The sequence below is a fragment of the Ochotona princeps genome, chromosome 7 (genome assembly GCF_030435755.1).
Source record: "Ochotona princeps isolate mOchPri1 chromosome 7, mOchPri1.hap1, whole genome shotgun sequence".
Lineage (NCBI taxonomy): Eukaryota > Metazoa > Chordata > Mammalia > Lagomorpha > Ochotonidae > Ochotona > Ochotona princeps.
Genome location: NC_080838.1, coordinates 33,695,134 through 33,720,978, shown reverse-complemented (window position 1 = coordinate 33,720,978; position 25,845 = coordinate 33,695,134). Strand labels below are relative to the sequence as shown.

General features: G+C 39.0%; 1 protein-coding gene across 5 annotated transcripts in view; it reads right to left on the bottom strand.

The window, feature by feature from the left end:
• SEC24B (SEC24 homolog B, COPII coat complex component) overlaps positions 1 to 25,845 on the bottom strand; it is an 86,595-nt gene that overhangs the window by 42,253 nt on the left and 18,497 nt on the right. For 3 of the 5 annotated variants that reach the window (XR_009245839.1, XM_058666920.1, XM_058666919.1), the window contains exons 3-4: positions 21,073 to 21,249; positions 10,728 to 10,832 (exon numbers count right to left, since the gene is read on the bottom strand). Coding sequence is in view for 4 of the 5 variants with exons in the window: in XM_058666920.1 (XP_058522903.1) it covers positions 10,728 to 10,832; positions 21,073 to 21,249 (282 nt within the window). In the remaining variant the exon portion in view is untranslated. The remainder of the gene's footprint in view (positions 1 to 10,727; positions 10,833 to 21,072; positions 21,250 to 25,845) is intronic. The other 2 variants (XM_004594528.4, XM_058666921.1) reach the window with 1 other exon arrangement.

The following is a 25,845-nucleotide window of genomic DNA, read 5'->3' as shown; positions in this document are numbered from 1 at the left end:
ACATAAGTAAATCATCATGATCTTGAATGGGTTAAGCAAGGCATTCAAAAATATGTCACTGAAAAACAAGCAAAAAAAGAAAAAAACATACAGCATGCTTCTTTAAAACTAAATCCTTTTATGCTGTAAAGGTTACCATCAAAAAGGTAAAGAGCCGGGCCCGGCGCCATGGCCTAGCGGCTTAAGTCCTCACCTTGAAAGCCCCAGGATCCCATATGGGCACCGGTTCTAATCCCAGTAGCTCCACTTCCCATCCAGCTCCCTGCTTGTGGCCTGGGAAAGCAGTCCAGGACGGCCCAAAGCTTTGGGACCCCGCACCTGCATGGGAGACCTGGAAGAGGTTCCAGGTTTCCGGCTTCAGATTGGCACAGCACCGGCCATTGCGGTCACTTGGGGAGTGAATCATTGGATGGAGGATCTTCCTCTCTGTCTCTCCTCTCTGTATATCTGAGTTGGTAATAAAGATAAATAAATCTTTAAAAAAAAAAAAAAGGTAAAGAGCCAGGCCTGGCGTGATGGCTCAGTGGCTAAATCCTCCTCTTGCCTGTGCTGGGATCCCATATGGGTGCCTGTTTATGTCCTGGCAACTCCACTTTCCATCCAGTTCCCTGCTGTGGCCTGGGAAGGCAGTAGAGGACCGCCTAAAACTTTGGAACCCTATACGCATGTGAGAGAACAGGAAGAAGCCCCTGGTTCCAGGTTTCGTATCAGCTCTGCTCCAACCACTATGGCTACTTGGGGAGTGAAGGAGTGGATGGAAGATCTTTCTCTCTATCTCTCCTTCTCTCTGTAAATATGCCTTTCCAAGAAAAATAATACACCTTTTAAGGAAAAAAAAGGGGGGGGGGGGCAAAGAGCCAGTCCACATAACGGGAGGAAATGTTTGCAAACCATAGATCTGATTATAGTGTGTGTGTATATATATATATATATAAACTCTTAAAACTTTAGTATTGAAAAATCCAAACAAAAATGTCCAGAGTTTAAAAAGTTACTTTTCCAAAGAAGATAAATGAACAATAAGCACATGAAGACACTCAACACCATTTCCTATTATTAGGGAAATGAAAATCAATATGCCAGTTAGATATCACATCATGTTCATTAGGATGATTATAACCAAAAAGATTGATAACAAGTTTTAGGGAGGATATGGCACTATGGGTTAAGTAGAACCTGTCTCCCTAAAACTCACGCAGATATTTAAACTCTATCTTTGTGTTAATGACCAATGGATCAAGGACAGAGACTTGATTTAATTATGGCATCTGAAGGACTTGAAAGGGTAGGTGGAAGGTCTTTAGATCACTAGGGGTGTGTCAAAGGAGGGTGAGTCTGGCAAGAAGCCTGAGGTCAAGTTCTATCTATTCTATCTATTCCTTTTTTTTTTTCTATCTACCTATTCTTTATGCTTCCTGATTGACCATGAGTCCACGCCTCCTCACCTGCCATGACCAGCCTCCATCAGACGTCTGGCTACAGGGCTGTTAAATCCTAAGGCGTAACATCCAAACTACAAACTGAAAAGGCCTTTTCTTCCCAAGAAATTCCTATGGAGTATTTTAACTAATTTAACAAAAAGTTGTCCAATGCACGTAGAAAAACTGGAATCTTTATGGGATTGTAAAGTAGCATATTCACCTGGGAAAACAATCTGGCAGCTTCTCAAACAGTTAACTACGAAAACACCATAAACCCAGCAACTCCATTCACAAAAAATGAAAACGAAACTCCACACAAAACTTTGCCAACAAATTTTACAGCAGCATTATTCACAAAAACCAACAAATGAAAAGAACCCAAATGTCTATCGACCTTCAAATGGACAAATGTGATGCATCTACATAAGAAAGAAATGAAGTACTGGTATAGCCCACAACTTTGAAAATCTTATGAACTTTGAAAACATTATCCTAAAAGAAAGATGCCAATCACACACACAAAAAAAATCCTAAATAATGTGTGATCTATTTATACAAAATATTCAAGTTGGACAAATCCATACACACAGAAAATGTATTAAGTTTGCCCAGAGCTACATGTATGTGGCAAGGGAAGGCAGAATGGGAAGTGGCTGCTAAAAGGTATAAGGTATCTATTTTGGCGTGATGAAATGTTCTGGAATTACATAACAGTGATGGCTTCCGAACTTTGTGAATATACTAAAAACATCAGAATACAACAACTTAAACAAGCAAATTAAATTATGGTACCTGTCTTATATCTAAATAAAACTGTTTTTAAAAAATGTGACAGCACACTGACCAAGCTAAAACCGTTTTGTGTTATTTTTTTTAAGATTTATTTGAAAGGGCAATAGACAAAAAAAGGGAAAGAAAGAAAAGAAAGTGAGAGAGAGTTCCCATCTACTGGTTTACTTCGCCAATGGCTGCAACAGCCAGGTCTGGAAATGCTGAAGCCAGGAACTAAGTCTTGGTCTCCTCCATGGACAGTAGGGGCCCAAATACTTGGGTCGTCTGCTGCTGCCTTCCCTTTCTGTTAATATAGGAAGCTGGTTCAGAAGCAGAACAGCCAGAATCAACTGCAGCTTATCCTACTTCACCACAACACTGACCCCAGATTAAGTGAAACTTCGAAATGTGAATGTTAAGAATTATTCCTAACGAAAAATAATAAAAAAATAAAAAAGAATTATTCCTAAAAGAAAACACAGTCCAAATACTGTGTTATTTATGCATATCAAATTATTTCAAAGAGCATATAACCTACTTAATTATGCTAGCTTTAGTACCAAATAAAATGTAAATATTTTAAATATTTCTCATTTTAATAATCTAAAGCTACAAACTTTGTAAATTTTATAGAAATTTATTCCATCTTATTTACTGAATAGTCTGAAACCTGAGTTTAGTTTTAGAATAACTGCACATCTATTGTGCACATGTCAAAATATTAAAAAAAAGCTTACAGTTATAAATGCAGATGAGATACTAAGCTGAAAGACTTAAACTCAGCTAATACTTATTGTTCAGATTAAAGCATGCTCATTAGAAGCTCATGTCATCACTACCAAAACACTATGAAACTAACATGCTAATGTTATGAACAGTTAACAGTACCTTCACTAATTTCCAATCATCTTAGAGAACAAGGTCCACACGCCCTCACACTGTCATGTACAGCCCTCCCTACATCACTCTCCCTTTTACTTTATAATGCAACTACAACAAATCCTCTTTTGTCAACTACAGCGTTTCTTTTTCTGTTTACGTATACATGCTATTATACTGGTCTAGAATTCCTTTCTCTACACAGAAAATTCTTACCCTTCACATTTCAAATTCTTTCAGATCCTCCCCATGGAAAATCATGTCCTTTTCTATGGAGGATCATTTTCTAAATCATCAATGACTACATTTTACAAGTCATACTAAATCATACACAATATCTGTTTTCCTATCATGAACATTTACAGGCCAAAAGCGAAGGTTCAGTCTTGATCTCTGGGACCATGAAAACTAAGAAAAACACTGTTTTCTGTATACATACAAGCTGGTTTCAGCTAAATGAATTAACCTTAAAGAGGTCCAGTTTGTATCTGTCACCTTTCTATAATAATCAGTGATGAAAATTTGTGAGAGACTGAATGCAGAACAAAAAAGAATGCAGCATGTGGGGAAAATTCTCTTTTTCTTTTACTGGTGTATGCCATTATTTCAGGGAAAAGAGATGAGGGTCTGAAACCTGAGGAAGCAATTTAGACAACAGAACAGAGCAAATAAACAACTAAGAATTCTCAACACTGGAGACTAGCATCAGGAAGCACTAGTGTGATGCACAGAGGTTAAGTTGCTGTTTGGTAAGCCTGCATCCCATATCAGAACACCTGGTTACTCTGCTTCTAACTGAGCTGTTTCTTAGTGTGTATCTGGGAGGCAGTCAATGATAGTTCAAACACTTGGATCCCTATCAACCACATGTGAAACCTGGATGGAGTTGCTGGCTCAAGGCTTCAGCCTAGACCAGCACTGGTCAGTTATCATTTGGCAAGTGAAGCTGCAGATTACAGCTCTCTTTTCATCTGCTTCTGTGTCTCTTTCCGCATTTAAAATAAAACAAAAATAAATAAAGCATTTTTAAAAGTCAAACATGGATTCCCTAAAGCAGACTTACTTACCAGTAAGGCTCAATGAGAAACTAGTCAGCAGAGAAAAAATAAGAAACTTCACATCTGCACTGGTCCTCACAGTAACAATAGGTTCTAAAATCCCCACTACACAAGACTACCATTAAGAATAAGCAGACATACATGATACATACACTAGTAAGAGACCCAGGAAATGCATGTCATTGTCTCTCTTTTCTCTACAAAAAGAAAACACAAGAACCTTCTCATAAACAAATCCATTTTTTTTCAGATTTCAACCAATTTTCCTCAATAATTATTAACAAAGTTTCTATGATTAATTTTTTATTTGTAGAAATGGATATCTTCCCTTGCCAATATTTTTATGCTACTCCCAGTCTAATCTCCCTTCTACATTAGCTCAAAAATCCATTTTTCCCACCAGATTGCTCCAAAAAGTTTAGTTTCACTAGGCTCCAACCAGTTTGCCTGTAATAAATCTTTTCCTTTTCTTTTAAAGATTTGTTCATTTCTGAGCCCAGCACAGTAGCCTACTGGCTAAACTCCTCACCTCGCACACGCCAGATCCCATATGGGTGATGATTCATGTCCCAGCAGCCCCACTTCCCATCCAGCTCCCTGCCTGTGGCCTGGGAGGGTAGTAGAGAATGACCCAAAGCTTTAGGACCCTGCACCCCATGTGGAAGACTCCTGATTCCTGGCTTTGGATCAGCTCAGCTCTAGTCGTTGTGGCTGCTTAGGGAGTGAATCAACAGACGGAAGATCTTCCTCTCTGTATGTCTGACTTTAAAGTGAAAAAAATGAATAAATCTTAAAAAAATGTTCATTCTAATTGGAAAGACAGATTTACAGAAAAATCTTTCATCTGCTGGTTCACTCCCTAATAGCTGCAAAGGCCAAAGCTAAGCCAATCTGAAACTGTAAGCCAGGAGCTTCTGCCAGGTTTCCCACATGGATACAGGATACCAAAGCTTGGATTATTCTCCACTGCTTACACAGGCCATAAGCAGGGAGCTGGGCGGGAAGCAGAGCAGCTGGGACTTCAACTGGTACTCATATGGAATCCCAGCACTTGCAGGGGAATGACTAGCCAATTGAGTCTTCAAACAAGGCCCAACAGATCTTTCTAAAATGCAAACTCAGTTGTTATTTTCCCATGTGAATTCTTAAATAGACTCCTAAGTACTTTTCATGATAAATGTTGAAGAAATACAAGGTTCTCATCCAGCTTTCCAAACAGATGTCACTCAACTCATCTTGTCACTCTCCTTTGTAAACCACAAACTAAAATTCCCCAAACTTGTCAAGTTTCCTCAAACTTCTTGTTTGGTTTTACAACTGTTTCTCCCCTGATCTCTCATCTGCCTAGTTCCAACTTTTCCTTTTAGACTTAGCTCAGGCATCTCTCCCTGGGACAAACTTTCTAGTCATCCCATCCCATATCTGGTTCAAGTTCCGCTAGCTATTTTTACACCACACAAACATTAACATAGGACTTACTGTAATTTTCTGCTTTAATACAAACTGGTTGTGAATATAAAAGTGTTTATGTAAAACTTATCCTGGACATTATTAAGTAATCTGCTAATAAACTGCTTGTTCAGAACTCAGAACATGCTTTCTCAGAAAAATAATCAACAACTTTTATTTATTATTCTGATTTACTTACAGGCACTTAGAAAGTCCACAATCTAAGTCTTTTTTAATAAGTACTATATGTTTACAATAAAATGGGAAAAATTAAGCATTGGCAAATGTTCACTATTTGAGTCAAACAGATATGGAGCTAGCCTAGATATCCAGTCACCATTTGAACATCATTTTCATTTGCAAATACCTTTTGACACTGGTACTAAATCTCTTTACACTACAGTCCCATCTTGTTCCCTGACATTGTAGAAAGCAGGTTCCCATCCACAGCAATAAAATATACAAGATTGGGCCCGGCGGTGTGGCCTAGCGGCTAAAGTTCTCTCCTTGAACGCCCCGAGATCCCATATGGGCGCCGGTTTTAATCCCAGCAGTTCCACTTCCCATCCAGCTCCCTGCTTGTGGCCTGGGAAAGCAGTCGAGGACAGCCCAAAGCTTTGGGACCCTGCACCTGTGTGGGAGACCCGGTTTCAGATCGGCTCACTTGGGGAGTGTGAATCATCGGATGGAAGATCTTCCTCTCTGTCTCTCCTTCCTCCTCCCTGTATATCCTCCTTTCCAATAAAAATAAATAAATAAATCTTAAATATATATATATATATATATACACACAAGATAATTGTAAGCTAAATAATCAAGCAACAGATATACCTGCACGCTAAGTTACTATAGGTTTTAATGTATACTAATATCAAAACTCCTCATATTCTTTTTATTTTCTTGATGGGATGGATTGTCATTCTTGGATATATTACATGTATTAAATCAAAATAAAAAGCATGCATCAATTAAAAGGGAACAAATTTCCACACTGTGGGAAGCCAGAGCTAAGCAGGATAATACTGTTTGATCATCTATAGGAATAAACCTCTTCTATGTCATAATAGCAGAAAACTTTTAAAAAAATAAGGAAGGGAGGTTGGGATCTGACACAGTGGTCAAGTCAGAGCCTTTGATAACACAAACCTCATATCAATCTCTGTGTTCAAGCTCTGGCTCTGTGTGACATACAACTTCCTGTAAATATGCTTGATGGAGGCTCAAGTAACTGTGCCCCTGCCATCTAAGAAGACACGGTTTGAGTTCTGTGCCCCTGGCTTTGACCTGGTCCAGACCTAGCTCTTAATGGCATTTTTTTTATCAGCAGAGAGAAGATCTCATTTCATTCAGTCTTTCACATAAATAAAAAAAAGAAATTTAAAAACTCATTATCTCTGATGCAGCACCAGGCACTTAATAGTACATTGAAACTCATGAAAAAGCAAAAAGTCCTACTCCCTCACCCCACATCACTTGCCAAACACAGCATCACACTGTCACAGTCTCAGATCACAGAAGAGCTCTGTGCTGTCTTCTGGGCAGTGTTTTTAAAAACAATTAAAATCCCTTCTAAAACTAGGTTTTCTTCACCTCCAACTCCAAATCGTTCCTTTAATTTGGAACCAACAACAAAATCACTTGACAAAGCCATGAGCAGAGACAGCAGGATTCCACGGAAAATACCCACAACACCATCCCATGACTTTGATGCACAACAAACACAGCACAGTGAGAGCACACATAAGCAGTACCACAGTGATTGCAGCGCTGCCTGAACCCAGGGGTTCTCCAGACTCCAGGGTTCCTATTCTCTCTGAGGGGAGACACTTATCTTTTCAGCAGACACAGGTCTCAGTGTGAATCCCCACTCTGCAAAATTCAACAGTTTGTGTGATCACAAGTAAATGACAGTTCACTGCTGAGAAGAATCAACTGAGCTAAAAGCATACTCTCATGTGGTAATGAGGACCAGTATTTTCCACTGCACCATTTCTAAACAATTTACGACTGTATCTTTGATCTTCAAATCATGTACATGAAACTGTCACTATTATCACTCCCATCTTCCAGAAGAGTGAATTGAAACTCAGAATTTGAGAAGTATGTCTAAGGGCACAAAGCTGGTAAATGATGAAGCCAGAATTTGAAACTAGAAAAACAGACCAAAAAACCAGCAAGACAGCTCGTTAGCGATTACTGGCATACAGTAAGTGCTCAAGCAATTACTAAAAGCTAACTGCCTCCACTTAAAAACTCAGGAATCTTTCATCTACAATATATTTAAGAAAAAAATAGTTAAACAAAGATGCAGTGATAGCAGAAAAGCCATAAATGCTAAATCTATTTTAAGCTTTTCTTCTCAATCTAAGCAAATAAAAATTTCAAAAACTGCACGTTTCTGAAAGTAGAAAAATGGTATACTGACAAATGTAACATACAAAATAACACATGTCTGAAATCTGCAAAATAAGGACTAAAAGATAGCAATGTGAAATGTACATAGGAACTGAATAATAGATGAACTATAATGTAAAAATTCTGGGCCTGGGCAGAGTAATTCTTCAGCAGCAATGAGCATACACTACATTCAGATCTTTGGTTTTGAAATTCCCTTCTCTACTAAAGAAACCAGGACTACAGAAACGCTCATTCCAGGACTGTGAAAAGGTAAGTAGTTGATAAGTGGACTTGTTACTACAGCATTAAAGAACTTAAAACAAGGCTGAACAATTCATGGAACCATTTTAACTTAATGGAGCAGTGTGAAGTAACCACTGCTGACCATATCTAGGACAAGCTAAAATCAAAATAACTAATGATAATAACGGATTATAATCCACCGAATATAACAAAATCCCATTGATCAATTTAGAGCTAAAGTAATCAACAAAGGAAAAGGAATAGCATTCCTTATAATAAAAGCACAACTCATCAACATAGAATGCCAGAGTTTATAAAAATCAGCAGTGGGTACCAAACCTAGTGGGTGATAATTTAGGAAAAAATGGGATTATTTGTATAGTCTCAATAAAACAGTTCTCCACAAATTGCTTATTAGTATCAAAGGAGTAGAAATAGTGGAGAAATCTAGCAGGTAGCACCTTAAGCATCAACTGATCAAAGTTACCCTCACTAACGTGGGAACAAACTGAGATCATGTACCAGAGAAAGAATACTCAGAGAACATGGCAGTAGCAACACCGCCATACAGGGCAAGATCTGAATTTCAACACAAGAAAACAATCTGCAGGATATCATGATAAAAACAGAGAGACAGACCGATAGACAGACAGAGACATAAAGGCTAAGGAATCGTTTCAGATCAACATGACAACTACATTTAACGCAAGGGGAGAGAATTTGGCACAGCACTTAGGATGCTGCTTGGTAAGGCTGCATTCCATTTCCAACTGCCCGAGTTTGAGTCTTCATTCTGCTGTACACTCTAGCTTCCTACTGACGTACAGTCTAGGAGAACTGTCCCCCACCTGGAAGACCCAGATTGCACTTTACACTCCTGCCTTTGGCCTGGCCTATCCCTGTTTGTTGTAGGTATTTCGGGAGCAAATGTATCTGTCTTTCTGCCATTCAAAAAAAAAAAAAAGAAATCTAATACAATTTAAAAAATATATATATACATATATTATATTATATTCTGGGCTATGAAAACAGCTATAAAAGAATCTTACATTGAGTATTGAGACAACTGCTGAGATTTAACTATATGAATTAACTATATGAACTGTGTATGAGACATTATTTGCATCAATATTTAATTTCCTGATTAACAGTATTATGGTCATGAAAGATATTGCCTTTATAATGAAGAAATATACACTCAAGTATTCAGGGGAAAAGTTCATAATATCTTCAAATAAGCTTCAAATTGCAAGGAAAAAAATATGAAAAGAACTATAAAACGTGCACAGAAATGGTTTGTCTGGGTAAATGAATTTCTTTTACAATGTTTCTGAAAATTAGACATTATGTTAAAATTTAAAAATCATAAGCAGGGTTGTACACTTGGCCTATTGGTTATGATATCACATCCCACATAGCATAACTTAAGTTCAATATCCAACCACGGCTCCCAACTCCAGCTTCCAGTTAACACAAGGCCTTGGTGGACAGTAGGAAGTTCAATTAATCGTGTGCCCTGCCTCCTCCACAGGAAAGCTGGCCTGAGCCCCTTGTCTCCAAGCCCAGCCTCAGCCACTATTGGCAAGCGGAGAATTAACCTACAGATGGGAGATCTCTCAGAGAATCTCTACTACTAAATAATTCCAAAAGGTAAGTTTTTATACCTCAGAGTGAAAAAAAAAACTTACTCCCTATCTAGCACCCCTAATTTTCTCTCTTCAAACTACGTATGAGAACTTGAGTATTTTAAAAACACATGTCAAATAGAAACATTGGTTTTAAACAATTGTTTCTACAGTAAATTCTCCCATCAATAAAAACTGCAGAAGAAGAATCAAAATCACTTATACTAACTTGTCAGAACTTACTGGTTCACCCAAATTATTAGAATTAATGGAGGAACCAAATTGCTGAATTTGCAGCATAAGAGGCAGAATATCAGAGGCAGATTAAGCTATTCCATAGCTGACAATGTATAAGCATATGAACAACTTCTTTAGCCACCAAGATATGAACTTTACTTCAAGAATCAGGAAAATAACCATAAATTCTAAACACAGGAAAAGAAGGACTAAGGGGTCCTCCCACTAACACTGCCCTACTTCTCCACCAGTATTATTAAGTCCATAAAGCCCTTACTGAGTAGGCCAAAGCAGCAAGCAAAGCAGAATATAAAACAAAGGCTTCCACAGCAATCATCAGCCAAAACTTCAGCCAGGATCCATTTATTTGCATGTGATGTGGGAAGGTATGCATTTCAGAAAAAAGAAAAAAAATCTGCCATCAGGAAAAATTTAATTACATTAGTAAGGAAGTGATAAAGAGACCCCAAGGAGGAAAACAGAACAAAAACCTCATTTCAAGTGACCCAGCCTTCTGTGACCCAAACTAAGTTAAGTTCATTGTGCCAATTCTCACAAACACGTATTTTTTTAAAGGTTAAGTCTGTGGAAATAAAAGAAAACTTGAGAAGGAAAAGATCAAGAACTGGTGTAAAGCTAAAGCAGACCTGCTTCCTCATCCTCCTCCTCCTCTTCCTCATCATCGGAAGTTGATGACAAGGGAGTTGGTGCGGAGCTAGCTTGATTATTAACATATTCACCATACTGCATGCCTGTAAAGTGGAAAGCACAAACACAAGAGTCAAACCAATAGGAAAGACAAGAAATACAATTTTGACATTGCATTAAAAGTGAGAAAGAACTCTGACATTGCAAAGGACATCCCAGCATGCATATTAATATCAGCAAATACATTATTCAAAATTGGAAGTTAAGAGTATCTCTGCAAAGCAATTTAGTAAAAGCAACTTTAACAAGAACTAACAGCTTTAAAGTACCATGAACTAATTATATCAATAGTATTTAGGAAACTGCAATGATGTTCTGGGAAAATGTCACTGAGCACTACAGACATTTATCTTCTTTCATCTGGGGACTTTTGGGGTATACTTTCTGTTGGACTATGCAGTCTTGGTGGGCAGTGACCATTTCTACTGTACTAAATTTGTACAGCAAACAAAACACACACAGATTACTTGGGATATTCCTTATACAGTGCCACCCTGATGATATCCACTTCCCAATGGAAAAGGAAGGACAAAGAACTGTACTCAGGATAGTTTTCTGTTTATAGTAGACACTTAGAAAAATAAGAAGAGCAAGAGGAAGAGAAGGCTTAACTGCTGCCTTACAACTGTGATTACAGAAATTCACAATCAGGTGAATTTCCTGGGATGACCAGTCATGTCAGCGTCATCCCATGCACATTGAAACAGATGGGTGACTGGACAGCAGGATGAGCCAGAGCACAGAAGACAGATACAGCAGGAAAGGCACAGTTGTTACTGATACCAGCAACTTGCAACACTTCACTTTTAAAAACTAGAATGGACACTCTTGTTAATAAATCTAGTAAACTCAAAATAAAAAATTGACATACATAAAATTTCTAAGAAGGAAAATGAATCTGACTTAAAAATAAAAGCACTTCATAAGTAACAGTAAACCTCCCAGGAACATGGTAGGGATTTCTAAGACTACCTCTTGATGCAGGAGGTACAATGAAGCCCTGCCTCATCAAAACAGGACAGTGCTTTCTGTTTTTGTTTTTTTTCTAGGTGACTTTTCTGGTTAGCACAGACGACTTTATCTCTATAGTAAGAAACAAAATGATTAAACGGTCAAATTTCAGTTTAGAAGGCAGCAAACATTAAACTACAGTTAAGTGAAGCCTTAATCTTCCCACTGTGATTTTTAGAAGTCAGGGAATAATCTGCTAGTTTTGCTGAAACCTTGTCAAAAACAGGTAAAATAGCAGCTATCATAAATTCACTGAAGAAAGTAAAACCCAATTTAAAATGAATTCAGGCAAGACAAGAAACAAACTTGATACCTTGAAAGACCAAAATCAGACTGGAAAATTCCTCTAACACAAGCCTAGTTAAAATGAAAATGTGACTAATATTAGACCTTATAGTAAATATACTTTGCTTATGATTACAGAAGTTAACAGTAAAAGATTTTATAATAGAAAACAATTTAACAACTCGTTAAACCATATCAAAATACAATTTCCACTGCATACCTATGCAGATATATATAAGAAATGAGAAAGAATAAGTATCGTTTCTTGTTCTGAACTAATACAGGCCAATAAACAGGAGAAAAACCAGAACTGAGCCCACTCTTTTCATGACTGAATGAGAATGAAAGTGGCTGTCTTTAACTGGACAAAGGAGCCAAATACATATGTATGCTCTAGAGGGGGAAATCCATAGACCTAGTATGAAATAATTGTTGCCTTTTTCCAAATTCACTGAATGAAAACAGGTTTATTTTACTTACTACTGAACAATTTCCAATGCTTAGTTGGAAGTAAATGAGATGATTACACAATGATTTTTTTTTATTTATTTTTTACAATTTTGTATAGGCTAGGATTTCCCTCCCCCAAACTCCCACCCCCTGTCAATTACACAATGATTTTTAAAAATTAGGACTAACCAGATTTATAAATAAGACAGAAAATGATAAAATGTATTGTAGCACCTTAGGATATATTAGTTCTCAATATACTATACTAGGGGAATGATTCATAACATACTTTCAGTTGCCTTTCCCAAACAAAGGTACAATCTGTTTTAAGAAGTGGATAGATAGAGGCCAGCACAACGGCTCAATCAACTAAACATCCACTTGCAAATACCAGCATTCCATACAGGTTCTGGTTCATGTCTTGGCTGCTCTGCTTCTCATCCAGCTTCCTGCTTACAGCTTGGGAAAGCAATGGAGGATGCTTGGGACCCTGTGCTCACATTCGAGACCTGAAAGATAACCTTGGCTCTTGGTTTCAGATTGGCTCAACTCTGGTCATTTCAGCCACTTAGGGAATGAACCAGTGGACAGAAGAACTTTCTTTCTGTGTCTCCTTCTCTTTGAAAATCTGATTTTCAATAAAAATAGATAAAAATCTTTTTTTATTAGGGAGATAAAGTGTCAACATTTTCTAACTATGACTCGACATGCTATCTTTGTTCAAGTGAACAAAAACTTGGAGATGCTAACAGGACAAGCACATGATATTTTAGTTAATTCACCCCAAGAATAGTTAAGAGCTCCAGAATAACTGCTCCATTTCAAAGTGCCCTGAGCTGACTGCAACAAATGGGGAGTTGCGGCCACAAAGAGATGACAGTCGAGTCCCATACTCTAGGCTATGTGAATGGTTCCTGAAGCATCTCAACTCAAACCCTCTTTAACAGCTAGAATCTATTGTGGGACAACAGCAAACACACAAGGTGGTAGAATGATCCCTCTCCCAGAGTTCAGCCTGAAGCCCACGGCAGTAATGCACGTGGAGCACCTGCCAATCACCACAGCCACCAACTGAACAGGAAGTACTGTCCCAAGTTTGTCTGCCTTACCAGGAACTTCAAGATATGAACCTAGTAAACTAAGAGGTAAGAAGCAGTTTAAAGAATGGGAAGTGATAAAGAGCTCTTTTACAATTTTTATTTCCTAAAAGTACTGTTAGGCAAAACTCAGAGAGAATACATCCTAGGGGATGCTTCATAAATGACATCCCCACTCTTCCCTAGATACAACTATGCTGGGAATAAATCAAGCCTGTTTTGAGAGAACAAAGCCCTGGGGGAGGTTAATTACTCTGCATCCTAAGCTGGTCTTTATACCAGGTACATGTACTAGCATGTGCCAGACTTTTCAAGCAATCCAACAACAACAAAAAAAAAAATTTAAGGGAATCAGTAATTGAATCAGTAATTTATGCAAGGACTTGAACCTGAACCTTTTGACCAAATAAATAAATAAATAAAAAATACCTATTATAATAGACTTCCTCTCCTTTTGTTAGGGAAAAGCACAACCTCAATTTCTCTTTTTTTTTTTTTAAAGATTTATTCATTTTATTACAGCCAGATATACACAGAGGAGGAGAGACAGAGAGGAAGATCTTCCGTCCGATGATTCATTCCCCAAGTGAGCCGCAACGGGCCGGTGCGCGCCGAACCGATGCCGGGAACCTGGAACCTCTTCCGGGTCTCCCACGTGGGTGCAGTGTCCCAATGCATTGGGCCGTCCTCAACTGCCTTCCCAGGCCACAAGCAGGGAGCTGGATGGGAAGTGGAGCTGCTGGGATTAGAACCAGCGTCCATATGGGATCCCAGGGCTTTCAAGGAGAGGACTTTAGCCGCTAGGCCACGCCGCTGGGCCCAACCTCAATTTCTCTTAAATCCTACTAGGATCCGCTACTCACAGCTAAAAAAATATCTCCAGTTGCTAAAGGCAAAGTTTCTTCCCTCCTCCAATGGTTGAACAAGGAACCAACATATAAACTTTCTTTTAGCTTGACACCTTTTAGCCAACAGTGAGGTATGTTAGTTTTTAAAAGGACTGGTTTACACCTACTGTAAGCAGAATGGGAGGAGTTAATCATAAAATATTTAATTAAATAATTATGCCTTTATGCAGACCACTACTAAGAATTCACTGTCTTTGAAGGATTCTCATGAGAACAAAGCAAAAATGCTAAGAAATACTGAACAGGGCCAGGCACTTGACCTAACTATTGGGCTCCTCAAACCCCATTTAAGAGTAACTGAGTTCAACGCCCAATTGCAGCTCCCGATTCCAGCTCCCTGCCAATGCAGGCTCTGGAAAATGACAAGTGACCCCTCCACCAGCTGGAGTCCTACCATCCAAGTGGAGATTCCAGCTCCCTGCCAATGCAGGCTCTGGGAAATGACAAGTGACCCCTCCACCAGCTGGAGTCCTACCATCCAAGTGGGAGATTCCAGCTCCCTGCCAATGCAGGCTCTGGGAAATGACAAGTGACCCCTCCACCAGCTGGAGTCCCACCATCCAAGTGGGAGATTCCAGCTCCCTGCCAATGCAGGCTCTGGGAAATGACAAGTGACCCCTCCACCAGCTGGAGTCCTACCATCCAAGTAGGAAGCATGATTAACTTTCCAGCTCCTAACTTCAGCCCCAGCCCAGCAGTGGCATTACAATCCCCTGGAGAGTAAACCAGCATCAGGGCGCCTTCTCTGGCTGTCTGTTTCTCAAACTTTAAAAAGAAACACTAAACAGAGAAACATCAGCACTTTGTGGTTTCAGATGGGAACTCTGGGTTCACTTCCAAGTTACATCATACACTAGTTGTATGCCCTTGAGCAAGATACTAACCCCTTTGTTCCTCCAACTTCATCTAAAAAATATAAAAACTTCCTCAAATGACTGTTGTGAAGATGAAAAAGTAAATATACTGAAATGCTTACATATTTAATATCTGCCATATATGAATACTATGTACATGTTACCTATTCTTATCATCAACGAGCTTTAGAAGCATGCTTTTATATATATTTAATAAAACAATTATTTTCATCTGCTCCTAATGCTTACCTATAGGGCACAGTCAGGAAAAAGATTCCCCCAATCTGAGTAGTATATTTAGTAATAGTTATTCCTTAAAACAAGCAGAATGTTTTCCAGGATCACTAATCTTTTTTAAGATATTCTGGGAAAAATCCAAGATGAAAATTTCATGCAAATTTCTTTGCAAATCAATGAGCTAGACAATAAAGCATTTACATCTATTTTATTATAAAATATTTATGGTAGTCAAATCTTAAACTATTGTGTTTTACAAGATATTTAATATTTTCTACATCCTTCCACAAAAAATTTCCAGCCAATGACTCTACCAGTACCTAGTGAAATTCATTTACCATGCTTTGAGAACTGCTTCTGCCAATTACACTATATGAAGATACCATCTAGTGCCCGGCGGCGTGGTCTAGTGGCTAAAGTCCTCGCCTTGAATGCCCCGGGATCCCATACGGGCGCCGGTTCTAATCCCAGCAGCTCCACTTCCCATCCAGCTCCCTGCTTGTGGTCTGGGAAAGCAGTCGAGGACGGACCAAAGCATTGGGACACTGCACCCGCATGGGAGACGTGGAAAGAAGTTCCAGGTTCCCGGCTTCAGATCGGCGCAGCACCGGCCATTGCGGTCACTTGGGGAGTGAATCATTGGACGGAAGATCTTCCTCTCTGTCTCTCTTCCTCTCTGTATATCTGACTTTGTAATAAAAATAAATAAATCTTAAAAAAAAAAAGATATCATCTAAAAACAAGTGACCTCTAGCACACCTTGATGTTTCTGATAAAATACATTTAAAGAATATGGCAAGATACTGTACTGGCAATGGTATAAAGAAATTCACAGCATGTTGTATAATTGCTGACACAGTTCAACAAGCACTGAGCTCAGAGGCAAGAGGTTTGCACCTGATCTTCGTGCCTCTCCTGGCAAGTCTGAATGTCTGGATCATTCACTTATTCTCTACAAATTTTAATTACACCATTCACAAAAGGAGGGTAAGATATATTGTGCCTGTTTCAAACAAAGAGCAAATAAACACTGTGTCACATCAGACTGCCAGGAACGCCCCCATTCTATATCAAGAGTGTTCCACTGCTTCCAATCCAGCTTCCGGCTAATGCACCTTGCAAGCGTGCAGAAGATGGGCCAAATGCTTATATCTGTCACCCACACAGAAGACAGCTGGAGTTCTGTGTTCCCAACTTCAGCCTGATCCAGCTCTGGCTGCTCTAGGCATCTGAGGATTAAGTAACCCAGAGGATGAAGATCTCTGTCTCACCCTCCCTCCCATCTTACAAATAAATAACTCTTCTTTAAAAAATGCTAAAGGTATTTGTATGAAATGGTGATGTAAAGGTAATATTATAGCTAATAACTATGGTAAAACCTAGAAAATTAAATCTGACAACAACAGTGTTGTGTGTATTTGCACACATGCTTTAAAATTTATCAATTTTTTAAAAAGATTTATTTATTTTTATTGGAAAGTCAGATATACAGAGAGAAGGAAAGGTAGAAAGAAAGATCTTCCATTCACTGATTCACTCCCCAAGTGCACAAAATGGCCAAAGCTGAGCCAATCCAAAGCCAGGAGCCAGGAGCTTCTTCCAGGTCTCCCACGCAGGTACAGGGTCCTATGGCTTTGGGCCGTCCTCGACTGCTTTCCCAGGCCAGAAGCAGGGAGCTGGATGCGAAGCAGTACTGCCAGGACATGAACCGGCGCCCATATGGGATCCTGGCACATGCAAGGCAAGGACTTTAGCCACTAGGCTACCACTTTGGGCCCTATTTTTTTTTTTTTTAATTTGAAAGGTACAGTACTGGAAAGTGAGAGATAAATCAATCTTCCATCTGCTGGTTTATTCTCCAAATAGCTGCAACACCCAGACTGAGCTATGCTGAAGCCAACAGACAGAACATCTTTTTCTCACGCAGGTGATGGGAGTCCCAACACTCCTTCCGTTTTCTGCTGCCTAACAGGTGTGCTAGAAAGTAGCCAGATTGGAAGCAGAGCAATCAACACACTGCTATAGGATGCTGGCTTGCAAGAAAGGGCTTAATGTGCAGTGCCACAAAGCCAGCCATAACAACAATTCTGAAAAGTAACTTAGAATACTAAAAAAAGTTAAAAAAGAAAAAAGTAAAGATTGCTTTAGTAAAGCTCTTCCAATATCATTTTACTTAATTTCCGTGAACAAAGTTTCTTAGCAATTACATTTATGAAAGTAGAAATCAAGTTGATCTGAACACTACCATATATAATAAAGACCAAGATATAATGCTACGGGAAGAAGAGGTATGAGTGTGAGTGCGTCCATCTCAGTAAATGTATTTATATAAATGAGAAATATATTTTCTATACAAATAGTAAAAATCATGATATTGGTATTGTTTTGATCAACTATGACTATTGGTGTTTGTAATGACTGCTTAATGCAAAAAGAAAAAAAGCAATATTTAGATTTTTATGGTCTCAGATAAGAAAACAAACTTTCAATTTTAATTTGTGTATTTCTGTGTCAGAAAAGTACAACAGAATCATTTTAAAAAGCATCTACCTCAATAAATACTATTTTTTTTCAAATTTAGGACATGGTTGTGGCTCCATGGAAAGGAAAAAAGTGAACTTTTCAGCTAAAAAAGGGCTTAGCTATTTTTTTAAAATATGATGATTGCATCATTGTAGTAGAATCATCGTCAAGGATAATGTAATATCTTTGTTTTCAAAAGTCCACATATCACATAACTTCAATTTTAGCATAAAATATAAAAATTGTTCAAGTGGTTACACTATTTTCAAATTTTTTTAGGGAATATTCAAGCAAAGACATGATGTTTTTAATAAGCAGCAAAAAAAAATGCTTATACTGGAAGAACAAATCAAGGGGCTCCTTGCTGCAGGAGGAGAAAATTTTTATAGAGTGATTAGGCCCACAGCATACCCTGTGGTACGCTGCAGAACTGCAAATACAACTTGTAACTACAACTTGGATAATGGCAGCCCTGACTCACAGAAGCATTAAGCATTGTAACTTAGCTCTAACCCAAAGCAAGAGGCCACTAAGAGGACAGTTGGCTACCTAAGGGAAAGGGAAGGACAGACATCTGCTGCGTTAGTTAAGCAAGGACTTGGGAAATCTACTCCTACATCAGTGTCTGAGTTCAGGCCACAGCTCCACCCCCAAGTTCAGCTTCCTGATCATCTGCTCCCAGGGAGAGAGCTGCTGATTATTCCAGCAGTTTAGGGTCCTTGTCCACACGCAGAACCTGGACTGAGTTTCCAGTACCTCACTTCCAACTGGCCCAGCTTTGGTTTCTGCAGGCATTCAGGAAGTTAATCAATGAATGGAAGAACTCGCTGTCTGTTCAGCTTTTAAAATAACATAAAAATTTAAAAACAAATGAAAACAACAGAGAAGCAATAACAAAAGCTACAACTATAATTCAAGTGTCTCTAGTATCGTTTTTTTTTTAACTTAAGCAAGCAGCTTCTCTTGGGCAAATCACAATACTTATCTTCAAGAAAAAAATTCTCTCATTTTATTTCTCATTTTTGAACTAGAAATCTTCTGCTCTGCTACCTATTAACTTGTGGTTCTAGGCCAAGTTCTTAATTGCCATAAATGCCATGTTTTTGTATGCGTAAAATAGGAATAATAATCTATAGGACAGTATTAAAATGAAGGCTAATGAGATAATATTACTGGCATATTATAAGTGCCTAATAAAGGGGAGCTTCCCTCTTCAAAATCCATTGGTGAGAAAAGAAAAAAACTGTTTAGTGGAAAAATGGTTTACAAAATAATCTTTATAGTAAAATGGCAGGATAATACTTAAACTAAGATGGTCACAAAGGAAACAGTAAGAAGAAAGAAATCAAAGTGTAAAGGGTCAAAAGGAGAACATCTAAGAAAGGAGAATTGGGCATTAATGCAGAATACAGACAGACATGAGAAGGTATCTTTCATCTACTGAGGACTATGCCCCACCCTTAAGTTTATTCTACTCTTGATAAGCAAAACTTTCCCACTGGCTCTTCACTTTGAAGGCAAATTTTCTTTTTGAAGATTTCCCACTGATTTTTTTGTGTACTTCTAAAATTTTTTAATAATGACTCCATGGCTGATCAGGGTGGGAAGGATCGAGGTTTAGGGAAAATTAGGTGAACTCATTGCTTCCAAATTTGCTATTTCTTCTTATTGTTTCTGGGGAAAGGGAAGAGACAAAGGGGGAAACCACTCATGACTTTCCACACGTCCCAGTTCTTTGAAAGTGAGTGACAGAGTTCAACAAGCACAGACACTGAGATGCCCTGAGAGAAAGAAACAGAGCTAGAGAGAGATTCCATTGTTGGTTCCCTCTGAAATGACTAATGCCCAGGGCTGAGCCAAATCGAAGTCATGAAACTTGGAACTCCACTGGGTCTCCCACATAGATGGCAGGGGTCCAAGTACTTGCATCATCTTCTGTTGTTATCCCAAGCACATTAACAAGGAGCTGAATCAAAAACTGAGCAGCTGACACTCAAACTGGCACTCCAGTGCAAGATACCAGCATCTCAGGAAGCGGTTTAACCCATATACCACACCAGTTTTCAAAGAATTTATTATGCATTTTCCTTTTCTGAGTTTCACAACATAATGGAAGGAATTTTATACTAAAGGTGGGAGCTGTCATTACATAGGAGTTTAGTCCCTAACACATTATAATGGTTGCTGTGGGAAATACAAATCAAAGATTCCTAAAACCAGTTATCTCTAACCAAACGTACAATATGTTAACCAGAAACATCTATCATCTACAATTTAGGGCTATAGAAAGTAACACAACTACTCCCCAAAGAAGAAATTTTGGGGAAGCGAGGTCCAAACATGACACTTTATTAACTGCTGATTATTTAACACCTGGCAATTATAAACACATAAATCATATAGCTGGTCAATGATGCTTGTGTGGGGTTATAGTTTCATTCTCATCCTTATTCTCAAAACTGTGTCAGAGGTTATTTTCTACTAACAATAATGATAAGCACAGACACCATAATATAAGAATATGGAGATTCATTAAATAAGGAAATCTTGGCTGCTTTCTCCTAATGTTTTAAAAAAAAAGGAAAGGAAGTATATGTCCAATAATAGAGAAATAAATTATGAAATCGTATCACCACAGTGATGATTAGCCATGTAAAAGATTAAAAAGACTACACTGATATACAGAACTACATACAACCTCACAAAATTTTTTAAAATATGTAAATGTTTTTGATTGTAATGTAAAATATATCAACATAAACAGAGGGCTGAAACTAACAGAGAAAATGAAAAAGTTATATGTGGATAGATTAGAAATTCCTTTATACTTTTTAGAAATTATGGCAATATAGTTGACATTTTCAGTTACTTGAGTATGACTGCATGTGTGTATAAAATAATAACAAGTTTCTCAAATACCTTTCTGCTGTAACAGGTCTGATGGCTGTGTAGTAACCGAGGCCATAGGTTCAACTGGGTGATTTGCAGTGGGAGGGATTCTTGATGAGGAAGCTCCTGACACACCAGTAGATACTACTGGGCTGGACTTAGAAGAACGAACATTTTGTGTAACAGGATAGGATGAAGAGTCTGCAACTGAAGAGAAGAAACTATTTCATTAGCAACAATAAAGTTTGAAACATCCTAAAACAGGCTTACTGAAAAGCACAGCTTACTTGAAGATCTCGTAGGACATTTATCTAAAAGATACCTATGCAAATGTTTGATTAATGTAAAGGTACCACTTGGGACATCTACGTCCTGGACAAGGAGTGCTGCTTCAAATCCTGGCTCTGCTTCTGCTACAGCTTTCTGCTAACATGCATCCCGAGAGATTCCATCTGCTGATTCATTCCCCCAGTGTCCAAACTCCACTTGGATGACAGAAGCCCAACTACTTGAGCCATCACTTCCTTCTAGGGTCTATATAGCAGGGAGCTGAAGTCACAAGCCAGAGGTAGGTACTGAATCCATGCACTCTGATATGGCATACGGACATTTAATTTCTAGGTCAAATACCTCGTTTTACTGATTTTTAATTGCAATTTTCCTAAAACGTTTCACAATCTTGTTTATCTTCTTCAACAAAATAAACCCAAAGCAGCTTTTCTTTACTAATGATCACTACTATTAGTTACTGTACAATACAATGGTATCTCTGGAAAGAAAATTCATAGAGGTTATTCGCCTCAGCAGTAATGTAATTCTTGAACTCCAGATGTTTCCAGCTCAGTTCTCATTCTGCGCTGCGAACTGCCACTTCTCATTTGCTGTTTCAAACCATATGCCTAATCTCACATGTAAGGAAAGGAATATTAACAGCAGGCTAGACTTCTGGAATAAAGTACACATGATTCATAGTGGGCCTTTGTCATAGCTCAAATCACCCCTAACTCCTATGGGACAAAAATGCCAAATGGGGTTGGCATTGTGGTATAGTGAGTAAAAACACTGCACTGCCTGCAATGTTGACATCCTATAAGGGTGCTGGTTTGAATTCTGACAACGCCACTTTTGATCCAGTTCCCACTAAAGGCTTGGGAAAAGCAGCAGCAGATGGCCCAAGTGTTTAGACCCCTGCAACAACGTAAGAAGAATCATCCTGGTCTTTGTAGCCATTTGGTAAGTGAACTAGTGAATGTTATTATCTCTGTGTCTCTCTTTTCTCTTTAACTCTCTCAGATAAATAAATAAAGGAAACTTAAGATTTTCCAGCTTGGTTCAAGTGATGCTCTGAACCTGAGACCCTGCACTGGCTGGTGCACACAAGAGTCAAGTCTGAGGTCACCCAGTCGAGGCTTCTTGGGGGACTCCCCAGCTAGATCAATAGTAACAGAGAAAATCACAAGATACCAGGTCCGATCTTGCAGTGCAAGTGTCTGAACTGAACTCCTCAGTTGCTGAGGCCTGCGCAGTGCACAACATGCCCAGATACACATAAGGAATATGACAACCAGCTCATCTAGGGCAGCAGACATCACCGAGTGCCTTGGCAGAGGAGGGAAAGCTGAACAGGTTGGACTACTCCCCTTGCCAAGCTCTGCAACATTTCCTGAACCTTTGGAAGCACTAAGGTGGCTTGGCTAGCCAAGATTTTGGAAAGATTTTCTCAACCCTGGTGTAACGAAGCCGACAACATCTTAGAATTATCAAAACCATTCCAGTAACATCCTCAGAATACTCTTCCCCACATCAGGGTCTCTAAAGGATCATCAAATGACAATCCCCTCATCCCTGGGTGCTAACACAGTTTGACAGTAAGGAGTCGCTGCCTTCTCTTCCTTCCCTGAAGGCACAGGAGAAAAAAAAATAATTGAAACAGTTGTCCCACTCACCTTCCTCCATACCTTCATCCTCCCCACCCTAATAGGAGATCACATGGGCATCCCTCCCATCTATGTAAACACTGTTTAAAAAAAGCATCCAGTTAAGCAACAGTTGGAAAATCTGTGGCAAAAATCAGTGGTCAGTAGTATCTACATATTGTTAAATATGCACATATACATATACATCTATTTACAGATGGGTCATTACATGTATATATAAGTAAACTCAGCTCTAGGAATACAGTGACTGAACCAAATGTGTTGTATGTCTAATAGCATGAACATGCTCTAAACATGAAGAATGGGAAGAGAAGCTAGAAGGAAAATAGTCTTCAACATGCTGATTGCTTCATTATTTTAAGCAGGAAGCAGATGGTCACTGTGGGGATGGAAAACATCACAGTATGTTGCAGTTTGTGGTAGAGTCTATTTTCCCACTTAAGTCAGAGCTAACCCTGCAACTGGCTTTAATCAATAGAATGCAGCAGGAGCAAAGGCCAGAACTTCAAGCACACAGACACTGCAGCTTGTGCATTTCTGCTCATCAAACACTGTAGTGTCTATCACGCGCAGAAAGACCTCAGCATCCTAGAAAAGAATCTCCACCCACTGTTAGACATGTAAGTGAGGCCTTCCGGGATCTTCTGGCCCAGTACACCCTCCATCTAAAGTAGATCCAGGAAAATAGCAAGCAACTTTGCTGCCAACCCACAAAACTCTGAAAGCAATACTTTACTTGTTAACTAGCAATAAATAATGCACAATAAACTTTTAACACAACAGTGATAAATATTTAACATCATACAACTAGTAACTAAGAAGATTCAATAATCTTCAACTAGATGTATGTGTGTACATGTATGCAAACATACATGAATATACACAGCTTAAAGCATAGTAAAAGAAGGGCAAGCACAGTGGCACATCTGGCTAATCCTCAGCCTTGTGATACCAGCATCCCATACAGGTGCCAATTCATGTCCTGCTCCTCCACTTCTGGATCGAGCTCTCTGCTTATAGCCTGGAAAAGCAGCAAAGGATGTTGCAAGTCCATGGGGTCATGAGCTCATGTGGGAAACCAAGAAGCAGCTCCTGGCTCCTAGCTTCACATCAGTTCAACTCTGGCCACTGTGGTCATTTGGGCAGTGAACCAGCAGATGGAAAACCTTCTCTCCCTATCCATCTCTGTAAAATCTGCCCTTCAGATAAAAATAAACCTTGTTAAAAAAAATAAAAAGTAAAGTATCCATGGGACTGGAGCTGCGACATATTAAGCTAAGCTTCTACCTGAGGCACCACCATCCTCTATGGACACTGGTTTGAGCACCAGCTGCTCCACTTCTGATGCAGCTCCCTGCTAATACGCCTAGGAAAGCAACAGAAGATGGCACAAGTTGTTGGGATCCTGCTCCAATGTGGGAAACCTGGAAGAAGCTCCTAGTTCCTGGCTTCGGATCAGCTCACTGTGGCCACTGCGGCCTTTTTTGAGAGCTTATCAAGAGAGGGAAGACATCTTCCTCTGACTCTCATTTTCTCTAAAACCCTTTCAAGTAAAAAGAAATTAAATCTTTAAAAAAAAATCCATGAATTCAGCATCCAACTTTGAAAATATACTCGTATGTCACTTAACAACAGGAATCTTTGAAAAATCACTAAGAGACAACTGGGTCACCATACAAACGTTACAGGGTATCCTGCACACAGCTAGGCTATATGGTATAGACAAGGTACAATCTACTGCTCATGGGGAAACGATGAACAAAACATGAGGTTATGATCCTGAACACAAGAGAAACTGACGCAATCAGGAGATGCGATGAATCTGAGTTATATGGTGCTGTTGCCAGTGTAACAGCAAACTGCTTTACTGTTTTTATATAAATAGTAACACTGAACTCATGGTAAAAAAAAAAAGATACAGTAAACACCATAATTACTCATCAAGTACTAAATACTGTACAGAATTCCAGGCGCTATACTTTTATGTAACTAGCAGCACAGTGAAACTGTTTACATCAGTACCACCACACACATGAGAATAATGCATTGTGCTACAATATTATGATGACTATAACATAACCAGACATTAGGAACTTTTCAGCTACATTTACTTCATAGGACTAATGCCACACATGCAATGTGTCATTGAACAAGATGTCAACCTGAGATACGGGACTACTAAATCCTCCCACTGCTGTCCAAGCTGTCAGCAAGCTCTTTTGCCTCCTCAAACTAAGCTGATTTTTCCTTCCTTTTCTTTTTAAATATTTTACCAAATATATCAGTTTCCCTAAAATGAATTATTTTTCAATTTTTATTCTCCATCTGCTGATTCACTTCCCTAATGCCTACAAAAATCCAGGACAAATCCAGGAGTCAAGAACTCAATCCAGGTCTTCTGTGTAAATAAAGGAATCCAATTCTAGAGCCCTCATTTGTTGCATTCCAGGAGGCACATTAGCAGGAAGCTGGAATCAAAAGTAGGCCAGGACTTGAACCCAGTCACTCAAGATACGGCAGGTGGGTATCTCATGTGGATCAAACACCTGTTTTTGCTTTAAACTTTGTTAACAGCAGACTCCAGGTGTTTGTATTCCTCTGTGATTTCCTGTTGCATTTATGGGATTTGGCAGTGTTCTAAGCACAGCTCTATTTCCCCACGTTCACTGCAACTAAGAAATCTACGGGAATATAATTTATCCAAACTACTACAAACTGTCCTTTTGTTTCCAATTGTCTGTTTTCACAAACACTGAAGATTTGAACATTGGGGAACATGTCCGTTCACGGATGTGCAAGTTTCTCTAGGGCAGGGCTTCTCAGTCTACGTGCCACAGCTCAGACAGCGAAGATGGGAAGGCAGGAG